The sequence below is a fragment of the Oenanthe melanoleuca genome, chromosome 3 (assembly GCF_029582105.1).
Source record: "Oenanthe melanoleuca isolate GR-GAL-2019-014 chromosome 3, OMel1.0, whole genome shotgun sequence".
Classification (NCBI taxonomy): Eukaryota; Metazoa; Chordata; class Aves; order Passeriformes; family Muscicapidae; genus Oenanthe; species Oenanthe melanoleuca.
This window is the reverse complement of record NC_079336.1, coordinates 44,247,559-44,263,401: the sequence shown is the minus strand read 5'-3', so window position 1 is coordinate 44,263,401 and position 15,843 is coordinate 44,247,559. Positions and strand designations below refer to the sequence as shown.

Below are 15,843 nucleotides of genomic sequence, written 5' to 3'. Positions count from 1 at the left end.
TAGTTTCATTACAAATACTGCTGTGGCAGGGGGTTGTGCTGACTCTTCAGGGTGTGAATGTTCTGTTGCCCTCTGTGTGTTACAGTCTATGGTGTAATTTGTCATAGGAGTTTGAGTTGGGAAAAGATATCTCCTGGAGCACTGCAGATCCTCTGACACACACACGATGTTATCCACATCATCTTCCACCTGAAGAAGCCTTCATTGGGGCACTCAAACTGTACAGTGATCATTTTGGACTTGTTAGGAATGCAGCACCTCTTGTCCAAGCATACTCCACAAAAAGTTAGCTTGTATCTTTGAGTAGTTGAGCATCCAGAAAAAACTAGCTTCTCTGCTGTTGGAAGCTGGAAAGTTGGTTGACATGTTTTTCCCTTTGGAATCTTTAATATTAAAACAACGAAAACACTGAACATTAAAAGCAGGTCATGTAAGAAAAAGTTGCAACGTTTACTTAGAAATATCTTGAAAGTTACTCAATCTGAAAGCTGTCTGATTTTTCTTTGTCAGTCAGCAAATAGAAAATATTTTTGGAGTGACTGCACATCAGGACAGCATTAGCAGCACTTATATTTCAGGATGTTACATTCTTTTGTTAGAAATTGCACATCTGTAGTTTGCTATTGAAACATGAACATTGATGGTAGAAAACATAAAAGAGTTATTTTAAAACCCATAAAAAAGAGAAGTAATTGTTTAATACTTGCTAATACATCCATTTTTCCATCAGTTCAAATATTTTAATTTTCTATTACGATTTAATTTTATACTAGAAAATACCTTTATTTTCTTCAGCATATTGGTCAGACAAGGCTGGATGAGGCATAATCTCTTTTCTTTTTTCATTTCACATTTTCTGTTGTCGTTGGTCACTCTGCTGGATATGCCTATGCCACAGGTCCTGGAACAGGGTGTCCAGGGAGTTGCCTGTATGAGGCACTTTTTCTTCAGAACTAGTGGTAAGCTTCTGTAAGCTAAGACAGCAATATTTTATTTATGCAGCCCCAAAAGGATGAATTGAAAATACAAGGATAAGAATTTGATTTCTGTTCATGAAGATACTTCTGGAGATAAACCTAAAAATGAGACATAAATAACATTTATACAAAATTCAGCTGAGCTGCAGTTAAACTTTGCTGATACTGGATACTCAGATCCTAGCAAGGACTATGAAATTCCATGTGCTATATGACCTCCCAGTTTCATGTGATGTGTTATGTGAAAAGAGTTAATTGTGGGATTTTTATGAAATGTCCAGATTTTTCTTTTATTTCAGGCCAAGCATAGTTTGTAAAGGCTGCTGAGAACATTAATATTTGTGTCTTTGTAGATATTGATAAGACTTCAGGTTTTGTGCTGAGGAATAAAATTATCCTATCACTTTTAAATACCACTAAAAAACCTGAAGGCTGGATTAGGCGGAGTATACTTTAAAAAAGAAACAAAACTGCAATGGAGAAGTTCTACAAAAAACTGTGTGTAGTCTGTGCATTTATGTAAGCACAGGCAGAATTACCTGGAATTACCAGAACTGCTGTCTACTTGGAAAGTAGACAGCAATTTAAAGATCTCATTGAAGTAAGCAGTTTAAAAGCCTGTCACAGATCTGCAACAAATAAAAGGAAGTTAAATGGTTGTTTATATTTGGTACATTTTTTAAAGCATGACCTAGTTACATCTTTGTGAATCTGAATTAGGTAAATCAAATTGAAGTGGAAAGACAGAAAACAAAGCAAGAAGAGTAGAATGAAACTTAGCACTTACTATCCACTCTAACAGAAAAGCGACTTTTCAAAATTCATATTAGCCCATTGAATGCATGGACAAGTTGACAAGATACTTCTGCTGGACTGGGAAACAGGAGGGGGGAAAATTTGACTTGGGAAGAAAAAACTTCAAGGTGTTTTTCTTCAGAAGATTCCCAAGGAACAGCATCCTACAGCATGTGAAGTCACCACAGGGACAGGATGTTGGGTCCCTGAACCAAGCCCAATAGGAAGTGTGCATTGCCAGCTGGGTGTCTGCTCTCAAGGCTGTGCTGTGCAGCTCATCCAAATTCCAGAATAAATGATGTCCTGTTGCAGTCAGTGAAGGAGTCACTGAAGGTTGAACTTTAGCTTTTTGTAGTCCTGAAGGACTACAAAATAAATGGCTTAATGCTGTTCTCCAGATACCTGAAATACATTAATTGGTGAGATGTATTTCTGAGGCTCACATGGTTTGGTTGCCACTGTTTTCAATGCATAACAGTCTCTCTTCAGATTAGCACTGTTCTCTAGAAGTTAAAACTCTCTTCACTTGAAGTCAGTTCACTTGCTTTAGTGAGTATGTGTTTATACAACAGCATAAAGTGTATTCCTGTTAAAAAGCTTTGATATGAGATATAGGTCTTGTATCCTAATTTTGATGTAAAGATGAACTTCTTTTTTTTTTTTTTTTTGTTTTGGCTTAATTGCATGACCACTGCTTACATGTGAGAAGTTGTCCAAACTGGACTTCACATTTTGTTAGCACATCTATTTATCTGCAGATTGATTGAGGTGCATCTACTCAGCAGCCTTTGATAAAGTTTTTCTGATAAGCATTGCAATCCTTTTAGTTTTATTTTATTGATCTATGATGGTGATTCAGTCTGCCACCAAATAAATGGCTCTGCTTTCTGGTACCTGCATCAGCTGTAACAAAGATGAGTTTCACCAGGGAAAGTTGCACATGCACAGGGAAGGAGATGGCACAAGCATGGCAGCTGTGGCCAGGGAAGGGCTGGCATAGCTGCTTCTGGCAATGGTGCTTCCTTAGAGTGAAAAAGAGAGCTAGTGTTAGCAGCACGGCACAAATGGAGTTAAAAGGTCAATCCATTGACCCTGGCAGAGTTGCATGGACAAGCTTATGAATGCTTGTGATCAGAATGAATAAACTGGGGGGGAGTATTGTTTTTGCAGTGACCTAAAATTTGTGAATGCAGGAAAGCCACTAAGGCAATTCTTACCATTTTCTGCTTTCTGTTGAAGGAAGAGACCTGCATTGTGTTAATGTATGTATGTGAAAACCAAGACTGCCTAACACCACAAAGCAGGAAAAAGTGGGGCAGTTCCCAGGCTGCAAAATGGCTGTCCAGCAGCATCTCTAATTGGGCTGATCCGATGAGTAACAAACCTCTGCAGAAAGATGCTTTGGCCAATTCCCTGGTGACAGAAGCCAAAAGCCTTTTTGCTTTTCACATTCATTTGAGAAATGAGTCTGTGACCTGAGAATAAGAGGGGTAAGTGGGACACAACAGTCACCCTGGCAAAGGCCTTGAGCAAGAATTGGGCAAGTGCCAGTGTGCTGCCTGCCTGGCTGCTGGAGCCAGGGACACTAAATGCAGAAAGGCTCCTGTACAGGAAAGTTTACCAGTGTAGCCAGGCTCACCTGACATCAGTCTGTAGTTGGTTGATTGAAGTTGCTTGTGCTGTCCCAGGCCACAGATGGATTGTCCTGGCTTCTTTCTGCCCGGGACCCTGGCGCAGGGACTTCCTAATCTTGGTGTGAATACAGGGGTACATCCGATTGTACCACTGACACACAGGCACTTATAAAGCTGGTTAGGCTGAAAGCTCTGCCCGTTGGCATAATAAACTCCATTGAGCTCACATCCTACAGCTACCAGATCTGAAATTGGTGAACAACAGTTACTAACATGGGAGGAGCACGTGGGTCTTGCTAAACAGTGCTAAAATGTGGTCAGTCTTTGCCGCATCCTAATGCACTGGTTTCACTAACGCAGGTAAGTTTAAATACAGTCCCAGCTCCACTCTCAGATTCTCTGACTGAGCAGTTGGAGGACTAAATCAGGATAAAATCTTTAGCACAGAGTTGTGCAGCACCTGGAAGCAGTTTTCCTTCAAAACCATTCACCTGATGGTTCCCCACCCCCTTAGATTTCAGGAAGGGAACGTGAAAGAACAACTTACATGCGCACACGCCTGTTTCATACCTAGGCTCATCTCCCGAGTAGTCGCAGTAGAGCCCTTTGTGGGGATCACAGACATCTGCTTCATTGCAGGGCTCTCCTGCCTGCTTGGCACAGACCTTGCAGCAGCCACAGCCATCCTTCACCAGGCTGACCCCAGGGGTGCAGGCTGGCACCGGCGGGCATCGGCACGGCCAGCGGCAAACCTCCTTGCGCTGGACTTCACCAGTGTCTGTAGGTTTATCTCCAGGCTGCTCTGGTGGGCTCTGCAAAAACACACAGTGGGCTATTTTGAGCACTGAATGTATTATGTGTAGCTGGAATAGCACAAAATGAAGCCAATATGGAAAAAACAAGTTGCATGAAGATATGCCACACTTCTCATTTCACAGGATCAAAAAGTGAGAGAGGCTGTGAGGATTAGGTAGAAGGCAGAGGACCACTTTCATCTGTCAGTATCATACACTGAGATGTTCCACCACTGAGCCTGGCCTACTGCTTGTACAAAACACAATTCACTAGTCTTTCATTTGCCTTTTATAGAACAAAGCTGAACTGAAGTTTGAAAACGAGTGTTTTAAAGTCGGTGGTGGTTTTATTGATAGATATGATAGAAACCTTCTATCAAATTAATTAACTTTTGATTCTCTATTAATTTAATTAGCATTTGATTCCTCACATTGTTTTATAGCCAGCCACAGTCCTGTGTGCCAGTTTTGCTGGCAAGACCCTTTTAAAGTAGGAAACCTTTTGCATGTTACTTTTGCTCCAAAATTAGAGTAGATGCTTGGGAAGGAGCATTATAGTATTTACAAATGCTCTTGTGCTAGATGCAAAAAATTAGTCCTAATAAGGGAGCTAGTAGCTGTAATGAGTTTAATAGGTCACTTTCTAAGAGTGCATTTATTTGCATGACTAAGCTTTCATTGAATCCAGGGCTTACAGAGCAAAGACACATCTCATTAAAGAGATTTGTATTAGCAGTAGGAAGTCAAGATCTCGCCAGAATTTACTGGTTTACACATTCTGTCTCAGAAATCATGTATTTTTCTTTTTTCTTTTTCTTTTCTTCTTTATTTCTTCTTCTTTTTTTTTTTTTTTTTTTTTTTTTTTTCAGTAAAGGAAGACTGGACTGATTCTTAATGGGCTTCTTTTTCTGAAGTGTGGGGGCAGATTCAGTTAGCACAGTGTGAAAGGATCTATTTGAGATAGTTATAGTCTTATTTGCATTTTTTAAGAACTACAACTAAAAGTTAGCAGTTTAGATCTTAGTATTAAATCTTTTCGTGCTGCTGATTTCAGCAGAAATGCAGATCATGGTATAGTTGGTCTCCATGGATGACTGGTTCTGTAGTTAAGAGGGGGCATGCACAGCATTTGGCCACTCTACAACTTGGGGCCTAGGAGCCACTCTTACCATACAGCTCTGACTGCCCAAAGAGCAGAAGGGAAAGAAGACCCAGCCCCTCATCAGATGTCAGTATCACCATCAAGCTTGCAGAATAAATCCTGAAACATCTTCCCTATATTTTTGTTTCTGGGCATGTGGAGCCCAGCCTATCAGTTTCTGTCTGCTCCTCCAAACTACAAGGCTCTACTGGTGTAGAAATCACCTCCAGCAGAGATGTTGAGGGAAAGGGATCATTCACCTGGGGTTGCTTGCTGCTCAATTTTCAAACTGAAAGTATCTGCAGAATTCAGTATTTCATATGCCATAGCCCAGTAAAGCTCTTGCAGCATAATTGAGCTGGCTTAACAGAGTGCAGTTGTAAATGACCTCTTAAAAGCCTTTTTTCTATCCTTAATTTCCATTTTTCATGGTCATTTACAACTATACTTATGATACCTTAATCTGCAGCTACTAATAAAGCTCCAAAGTAGTAGTTTTCAAGTTCCTCTGGCTGCATGATTTTTAAGCTAGATATTAATTTACATAAGCAATTCATATAGTAAATGGATGGTATTCCATGCAGTATGAAGATAGTTTCATAAATGTGTCATTTGTTAAAGGATTTATTCTAATTCTTTTTACCTGAATGCAGCAATAATAAAGAAACAACTAAAGTATACTTTTTAAGGCAGCTAAGCCTTTCCTTTAAACCATTATGTTAATTTTATGAATGTGTGCCTTGGAATATAAAGGTTCTTAAAGGATTCTTCTGGAAACAAGACAAGCAGGTGTTCCTATACATTTAGCAGTGTTTAAGACAATAGGGTTGCCTTAGGAAACAGTTCCTTTCTGCTTCTTTCTTTACAAGCAGAGTATTATTATTGTTATCATCAGGAATTTGGCTATATGCCAGCAATATGAGGTTATGTGGCTTGAGTCAGATATCACGTTTCAAAATGGGTATGTGTAGCAGGAAGTAATCTTATGTGCTTCAGCCACTATGTTTGATTTGTATTACAAATTGAAACATGCTTAGAACCTACAGACTTAGGGGAGTTTTCTCTCCTCTTTTTAGGGAAAGAAAGCTGAAAGGTGTGAGACTAAAAAGTTCTTACAATGTAAGAAAAGCACCATCAGGGAAATAGCAGACAGTTTTAACTGTGAAATTATTGAGAACTTCAGTTTACATGAAAAATCTTCACATATCTGTTAAGTTACAATGAAAATGTAAAGTTTGCTTGTATAGTTTACAGTCAAATGTTTTTCTAATTTGTGCTTTCCCAGATTTCTATACCAAAGCTATTCACATCATACAAGCCCCTTGCATACTTTTCCTGATCCTATGGGCAGATCAGAAAATGAGACTATTGTGTAAGAACCCTTCATGTGTTTGTTTTCCTATGTTTTAAGGCTTGAACAAGGTCAGTATGGCATAAATAAGCAAATAACAAAATAGGCAATGTATTGTCACTAATGTTTGATTATCTTAGTCTGGCTTTAAATATGCAGATAGAGGAGTGAGACAGCCATTTGAAAATTCTGTTGACATCCATTTTGATTGTAAAGGAAAAATACACTGTGTACATGTAAAGTGGATTTTCAAAATTAGGTAAATAAGTCATGAAATTTGACACAAATACCTTTTAAAAAGCTATCACTTAAAATTGTCTCATAAGAGACAAAGTATAACACAGTCCAGGTGTCTTTCTCATTTGTAAAACTAGCCTGAAGTCAGACTTCTGTGTGTATATATATATATATATATATATATTTGCAAGCACATGTATACATATACATATGGAATATGAGCATGGATAAGATGTTTACTTTCTTACTGCATCAGATATTCATTTGTGCTTTAATTTAAAAAAAAAATAAAAAATAAAAAAACAGGCAAGGTCAGTGACCAGTCACAATTTAAGCTTCCCTAACACTTTTTTCTTCCCACCAAGTCATATTAATGTACAGAGAGAAAAAAATTACCAAAATATGACTGATGCAGTAAATAAGCTGCAGATGAAATTTACTCAGGAGTAGGGAACGGCTCCTTATTCTTTATGAGGAATTTACTTCTCTGAAATTTAATTCATCATAAAGCAAATAAAAACTTTTAACCAGGACAAGGTGAGGAAGGGGAAAATCTTTTTCTTCTTTTTAATGAACTTACCTGTTGAGTATAAGGGATGATGAAGATGGTGGGAACAAGGAGCCACCGCATGTTCCTGCACATTCAGAAGGGAAACTGGGAGATAGGAACAGGCTGAGCTGTGTCAGAGGAAGCACTGAACACAAAGCTCTCCTCTGTCTCCTTTGCCAGCCCTGCTTTCCCCAGCACATGCACGAACACATACACGCATTCACACTTGAAATTCTCCCCTTCATACTGAACCAGCTTCAAACTAAAATTTCCAACTGGTCTTCTTTTCTCTCCCCACTGCTAAAATACAGATTTTCACACCTTGCTTGATCCAATCCAGCTGATTCAGACAGACTTAATTGAGGTCGGGTAGGGTGACATCTGATTCTTAAAATCTTGCTGCTGGAAATGCAGTGTTATTTTTAACTTGTCTTTAAATCTATGTTGCAGGAATTTCTGAAATCTGAAGGGCAGACCTCAAATACATGTATTTTTTGTGATGGAGAAAGCAGAGTTCTTTAAAATTTTTAATGTACTGCAAATCATTGCATAAAAATTGTTAGTACATTCCCTCTAAAGAGGGAAGGAGATGCTATAAAGTGTTAAAATGCTGCTATATACTCTGCACTGTTTCTTTCCATGGAATCCTAATGGGGAAGCCCAAACTATAATGTACCTTTCTCTGAAGTATGTACCTTGTCTTATTGCTGTGTCATCATATTTAAGCACAAGATTATTCAAATCTCCAAATTCCCTCCCCGCTAAATACTATCAAGGTGACATGTTTGATTTTCAGGCTAACAAGTGAGGGTAAGATAAAAGCTTCAGCCCTGCAGCAGTGGTGTTGGTGATGCCCTGGTAAATGTTCCTCCTTTGCATTTTTCTTTGCTCAGGCACCCCCTGAAGCCCAAGAGTTACTAGGAGAGGCTGCCAAAGACCACACTCACACAGCAGCCATGTGTGGACAGAAACAGTAGTGGGAGTAGGGAATCAAATCCAGTCCAAGCAATTCTGTTTGGCTCCCACATGCCCTCTGTGACTACAAATGCACCCTGAACTGCCCCTCCAAACTCGAGCATTTAGATATAAAACACTGAAAATCTGCTTTTCTTTAGCACAATCACTTTGTCACATAACTCAAGATAAAGTCCAGGCAGTACCTGGGTGACAAGTGGATGCAGCAGATCAGTTAATTTCATTGTATTACTCTGGCGTGTGGCAGTGCAGACTCAAGCCATCCTTGTGTTTCCCCTTGAAAGGTCATGAACATAACAGGCAGGTTTCTTGAAAGTCTCTTCCATATGCTATCAAAACATAGTTTCTTTCATAGAATCAGAAGATAGATGAGGCTGGAAGAGGGCCCAGGGGGTTTCCAGTTTAACCCCAGCTCAAGCAGGGTTCATTCTGAGATCCGACTGAGTTACTCATGGCTCTGTCTATTTGGATCTGGAAAACCTCCAAGGGTGGAGGCTGCTAAACCTCTCCTGGCAGCCTTTCAGAGGGATAATAATGATCAATGCCTGCTGTCTGAGGAGATTCCAGGTTCAGTTTTCTCTTGCAGCCCCAAAGACACCCCTTTCACTCTCCAGCCTGTAAGAAGTGAGGAAGGCCAGAGGAGTAGCACGTCCATTCTTCTTCTAGTACTGCACACAGCAGGGGAGAACACAGCATTCATTTGAAACATATCTTTACTCTTTGCATTGCAGAGATAAAGCATGTGACCAGTGCAGGACTGGGAATGCTCTCTGTGAGCTGGCAAAGACTGGTCTAATGTGAGTAATGGTCCCCAGTCTTGGGAAACTGGACAGAGATATTTCTGTAGGATCACCCATTGGTTTTATGTGGCACATTTTGCTGGAATCACCTGGAGAATATGGCATCTGAGCTTTAGAGTGAGACTTCGACACTGTGGTTAGAATATAATTAAGCTGATTGATAGAAATGTTGGGTTTGGAAGGAGTGGGAGGAATGTTCCTCCCCGAGGAAGACATTCTGGTGATATAACACATTAAAATGTCATTTTAGGTGTCTGGGTGAATGCTCACATGTGTGCCAATCAATTAGCATACCTCTTCAGCCTGAGAAGGGACAGCTGTAGGAGCCTCACTCCTGCTATAGTAGGAATCAGCTCTCCAAAACAACAAAGTGCTTTTGTTGCCTTTCCCAAACAAATGCACTTAAATGAGGTTGTCTGGACCTCAAAGTACCTGCAGTACTGATCCCTGCATGTACAAGTAGCCATAAGACCACAAAGACAGTGGCACTAACTCCTATGCATAAATAGTGCACCAGTGCTTTGATTACTGAGTATTGGAGTCTGTGTCTCAGCTAGTACTGGCTCAGATTTAAATAAATTGAGGTGATCTGCCCTATTCCTCTCCTGCAGGTCTTTAGTGATCCCCCACAACTTAAAAGCTAATGTTTTTAATGCCATGTCCAGACTCAGCAGTAGTTTGTCTGTATGCATCCTCCTTGCCAAATCTCCCTTGCAGATTTGATTACATAAAGTATCATTCATTTCCTGAACTAAACCTGCTCTGCTATCTGGTGCCATTCTAATACCACCCTGAACGGAAATGTAATTTAGTTGTATATTCAGTGGCCACTACGTACTGCACACATATCTCTTTGGTGCAAAAAAATCAACTTCCTGTCTGTGAAATATGCCATGTAAATTCATTGTCTTAAGAGATGGAAAAGTATGAGTTATAAACCCATAAATTGATATAACTGTGCATTCTAACTGGATACAAGGCCTTAGAAAAAATTCCAGAGATATTAGTTATTTATACTTGTTATGAGCCAGGATTTCCAACACTCCCTACTAAGTTTGATGGAGTTACTGCAATAAAATCCATCAAAGCCAGGGCTGGGTTTGTCATTCCTAATAACTGGGTGTTAGCTCCAGACACACACCAGAGCTGAGGGTTCGTTTTTTCGCAGGAAGGTTTTTGCACGTTGTTCTTTGGGCAGGGATGTTACAAAGACACTCCTCTTCAGTCAGACCTACTGTTTGTGTCTCCTTGATCAAAGAAATAAACAGATGGGTTAAAAACAACAGGAACATTATATGGTAACATAGCTTGCCCTGTCTCACATGCTGTTTGCTCACTTGAGCTTTGGAAGGAAGCTGCCTCCTTCAGTGTTCCAAAAAATCCATCAGTTTTACTAGGAGGTCTGCTTGCTATTGCTGGCAACTTGGGCACACCAAGGCATAGATCTCTCCCTGCTGGGAGTGGCAGGGTTTGTTGCCAGGCAGCCCCAGGTCCTGGAATTAGCCATGCTCAAAGGTGAGGTTCCCAGCTGGAAGCCTCAGACCAGGAGCTCTGACCATCACTGCAGGGGAATCACCCACCCACCACCAATGCATTGTTGTGAGGTTCCTCTCTTCTCAGCTGGTCAACTGCTCAGCTTTTGTAAATTTGGGCCATTTTTGCTTCTCTTCAAATTGAGTTTCAGACCAAAGTTGCATTTAAAAGGGTTCCATACCTCTGCTTCTGGAGCACCACCAACAACAGCACGTGCTCAACAAGCTGACTAAGGAGCTTCTCCCAAGGTGACGGGGTATTTCCAATGGGACAGAAATTCAGCTTGTCCTGCTTGTCCAGCTATAGCATGTGCAACACTGAGGTGTTGTTGGAGGGGTAGAAATGCTTTGTACAAGGGCAGCTATACCATGTTCCACATAGTGAGCCACTGTTTCTGCTTCAGCTGTGGTCTGCTTCCAAAACAATTAATAAAGCTTTTCTGAGCTATTACAGGCAACCTCATATATGAAGATATTTGCATGCAGGTTTAAGACTAGGTCCCATTTTCAAAACTGATTTATGCAGGTGGATGTCTGTATCCTATTTTCTTCTAACGGGCCTTAAACACAGAAAAGATGGCATAAAGTACTTGTATTCCAAAGCACACATCCCTGAAATGTTCCATCTTCCTGTGGCTATCAACAACATGAAACTAGAAATTCTCAGAATTTTTAAAGTTGAATATTTGTCATCAAAGGCAACCTGAGTTTTCATGTTTCTGGTTAACAGATCATTAAAAAATATCTGTACACACTGAACAGGATCAGTCTGTACTCTGCCAAGCTTAGTGGGGCAGGCTCTGTGCAATCAATCCAGAAAGGCACAGGCTGCAAAAAGCAGACCAAAGTGGAGGTAGAGACAGGAATGAAAATGAAGACAAATTGGGGGCCCACTGAGCAATGCAAAGAAGCACAACTGCACTGAGCTAACCTATTACACGCTGCAATTGGCCGATTCTGCACACAGTGCAGTGCCTCTGCTTTTCTTCAGTGTGATGCTGAATTCACTGTGACAGAATAAACTCAGATCAGCCCAAATCGTATTTGCAATTTGCTTTTCCCCTCACAGCCCCGCTCTGTGGGCACCAGTGCTGGTAGCCCAGCCTCCCCTGCCTTTGTCCCCCACAGCTGGCTGCTTTGCAGAGCAGGCAGACAGCTGCTCCTCAGGGAGAAGCGCCGTCAGGACAAATATTTGAGCAGGGCAGCTAATCCTGCGTGTCAGGAGACATGGGAATGTCCACTGAGGCTTGTAGCGTTCTCAAAGGGCTTCCATTGTTAGTTATAGGGGGAAATAGTAAAGCAGCTTCCCAAACTCCTGAACTATTTGCACATGTAGCTTGTGTGCCAGCTAAAAAACATTCCTGATGGAAATGAAAATAAGGTCCTAGCCAATGTCCTACCCAAACCTTCCTTGAGGGTAAGGCATGGGAGAGACACAAAAAAAGAGTTGTATTTTTTCCCAAGCCATCAGTAGGGGATTTTTAAAAGCTTTATTTTATTCTCAGTACAAACTTTATTAACCTTAAAAAAAAAAAAAAATCCCACATAAGTACCAGAACATTCACATTGCTATCTCCGGATTTATTCTGGCACCAAAAGACAAACTCATCTCTTTGGCCTACAGGAAAAGTATATGATGCTCTCTACAGACCCAGAGGCACTCATAAATTGTAGGGCACTGGCCAGATCTGGTGCCCATTTTTCATGCCAAGTGTCTCAGGAAGTGAAACTGCTCAGAGAGAGGAAGGAAGGCTGCCCTCTCCTTCCTGGTGGCATCATCTCCACTTCTGTCTCCTCATGAATGAAGAAGGTCACCACCACATCACTCCTCCTGCATACAAGGAAGCTGCTCCAAGTCTCAGGGCTGAAAGGATTTATTCCTTCATTGGATGGGTACATTAAAAATAGCAGGAGCTGGGGAACTAGTGGTGGAAAGTCCAAAGAGCAAACACTGGGTGGGCACAGCAGGTCTGGCCACGGTCCAGGGTTCACAAAGATGGTAACTTTGAATGGAAATATTTTGGAAAGCACATAAGAGAGTTCTTGTCCCAGCTCCCAGCCCTCAGGCTATGTCTCTCAGGGTCTACAAAGCAATGAACTATCCAAGAGAAAAAAACCCCATACCTCTTTATGACAAGGGTATGGAGAATAGTGTGAAATTTATTTTTCTGCTTAAGAATCTCACCTCAGTGTATTTGTATGAAAGCACAAAACCTATGGGAAATGCAGTTTAAACATTCACACTTGGTTTCTTTTCATTTTCCTTTAGAGAAAAAGCATCAAAGTCTACAAACATCCAATCAAAATCTCACATCAACTCAATATCTCTGGAGGGATTGCAAGCTTGCTCAGCTTGCAGGAAAATGCAGTTGAGTTGTGTTGGGTTGACCCCCTCAACAATTCAGTTATCCTTCCTCTTGCATGCCTACTGCAGAATTCCCTGTAAATCATCAGGGGAAAAACAAACAAACAAACACCTCTGTTGCACAAACTGTGTCCATTTATTTTATCCCAGTGCTTCAGTCCAAATAGTGTGCCCACCATCACCACCAGGATGAAAGAGAAGAGATGGCAGGAAGGAATCAGCTGATGACTTGCCCAAATCTCGTTTGCCGTGTGGGTAGAAGGGGAAGGACAGAAAAAAAAAAAACAGGAAGGGTTAAGGCAGAAGTCTCTTGGTGAATGATTGCACCTGAATCAGGCATCTCCAATCCAGAAAAGCCCACAGGACAGTTCAAGCAAGTGAATAATTTGTCTGGGATCCAAGGTTTTCAGTGCTGTTTTGCCTAAAGGATTATTTCATTTGCATTTTCTGTAAAAAAGTCATGACCTATTGATAGCTACAAAATTCTCCATATTTATTCTGCAAAGGTGCACCTCAGAGATGTCACCTTATGTTTTTTTTGCCTCATTAAAATTCTGGCACACCCCACGTGGTGGGAGACATGGTGCTGACTGCAAGGGGGACAATGCAGTTGCAGAAAGCACAACCAGGGAAATCTAAATGGGAGAGAGAAACAGGAGGTTTAGTGCTGCTGGAGCCAGATCATTCAGGAGGCTGGTGTCCCCTCCTCACTGCTCTGGTCTCCTGCCTAGGAGACCTCAGCTATGGCTGGGGGGTGGAGGCACTGCCCCTAACACCTCATCCTGCCTTTCCTGCTGACCAGTTACCAGAGGAAGGATATCCTGGAGTACCTGGGCAGACACCCAGAGGCTTCTGAATAAACCAGGCATGGTTCTGCACCGCAAAGCTAATCAGGAAAAAGGAAGAAAAACCTTCCCAATGTAATTTAAAGCAAGAAAGATATTAGAGTTTCTTTTATATATTCTTGATAATGCATCTATCCCTCCACCCCTTGCCTTTTTAAATCTCTTTCAGACCACCTTAAATTCACTGGAAAAATGCTCGGTCTTGCATTAGGTACAGCCCTGCCATCTGTCTGATTTTTTTTTTTAAACTAAATGCTTGTTTAATATTAGGGGGGAAAAAAATGCAGCAGTGGCTTAGTTTTTTTTATTTCAGTCAAATACATATTTGCTCTCCTAAATGAGTTCAGAAACTAGCAGCAGCCCTGACATTTCCTGGGGAATCCAGTTCATCTGGGACCCCATCCAGACATCCCAAGATTGGACTCCTGCTTCAGAGCCAGTCTCGCCAAAACTGTAAACCAGCTTCAGTGATGGCAACATCCCACTCCTGTGGGCATCTTCATGCACGAAAAGGAAAAGGTTCATTTTGAGGGAAAACGGTTGGGTTTTTTCTCATAAGACTAACAGGCCATGCATGTTTATCTGTGCTGCAGAGAGAATCTCTGAGGGAAGACTACCAAGGTATCAAAAGACCCTTTAACCAAAGAAAGAGGGATAAGAAGACACAACAATGGGAACCTCAAGCCAGACAATTCTTGTAGTTAACAGAACGAACTATAACACAATATATGGAGGGGTGTGGCAGTTCTCTACCTTTGTTTTAGGTGAGATTCCCAAGTGTCCTTCAATGGGGTCAGGTATTTGTCAACTTTGAGCCCTTTCTGTTTCTGGAGAGCCACAGGTACTTTCATGGTGCAGTTCATTTCTTCAAATGGACACATTCATTTCACTTCAGTTGAAATGAATTGTATCTGTTTGAGTATCTCTGTACTTTTCTGTCTCTGGTGACCATGCTGGGATCTTGGGGTTACATGTGATGAGACAAATGTATGTTTCCTGTCTAGGCATCTCTCTGGCACAACTACTTGAATGAAACAAGTAATTTTCCCAAAGCTTAGGTGGCCAGGTACAGTGTAAAACTTGATGCACAGACATGCTCAGATGACCCTACAGTCAATTCTGGTCCTCTCTCTGAGTTTCTGGGGCTGGCACCACAGCAGAGCCCTAGGCATGGCATAGGCATTCAGGACCAGCCTGTGATGCAGATGACTTTGAAAAGTGCTTTGGTTTCCTGCATCATATGAAGGGCAATGAGAGGAGATGCCACTTTGGCAGTGCCCAGGGTGAAGTCACAGGAGAAATCAGCCACCAGTAAGCACTGGCTTGGCAGCTCTACCAGCTTCTTCCTTTCAACGTGAAGAGGGCTTCAACAGAAAAATTAAGAGACTCACTAGAGAACCCCTGAGCATGGAGGATTCATTCACTGTCACTGTTCTGATTCAAGCCTCTGAAGATGTTGAATCTGCTCACATTACTCATTCACTCTGAACAGAAGAAATGAGCACCCTGGCTTCTGTTTCCATGTACTTAAGCTATATTCAACAGAAAAGAAGCCCCAAGTGGTTTTTGTTGAGAGATCCAGGTAAGGTTAGATAAACTGGCAACCAGATTTTTTTCCTTATGAAACTATGAAAGGTGGTATTTAGAAGCAGCTTATTTGAGATGTTGTTGCAACTTCTGACAATGGCAGATGTTCCCTGAAGTATGCTGTTTGGAAGTAGGATATTAAGAACAGTTTCTGTATTTGTGGTGGGGAGCTTGCATTGTTCCTCCAAAAGTTTTGTCCAGTTTCACACAGTAACTCTTACTGCTGTGTCAAAACAAAGGCAAATTTCCTCTCTGAAAGC

General features: G+C 41.3%; 1 protein-coding gene across 1 annotated transcript; it reads right to left on the bottom strand.

Moving 5' to 3' along the window:
- Positions 1-88: 88 nt before the first annotated feature.
- On the bottom strand, positions 89-7,560 carry CCN6 (cellular communication network factor 6). The gene is made up of 5 exons (XM_056486957.1): positions 7,510-7,560; positions 3,954-4,218; positions 3,412-3,651; positions 781-974; positions 89-383 (listed from the first exon to the last, which is right to left on the bottom strand). The coding sequence occupies exons 1-5, from the start codon at positions 7,558-7,560 to the stop codon at positions 102-104; spliced, it is 1,032 nt and encodes a 343-aa protein (XP_056342932.1). The 3' UTR covers positions 89-101.
- Between the last annotated feature and the right edge of the window lie 8,283 nt (positions 7,561-15,843).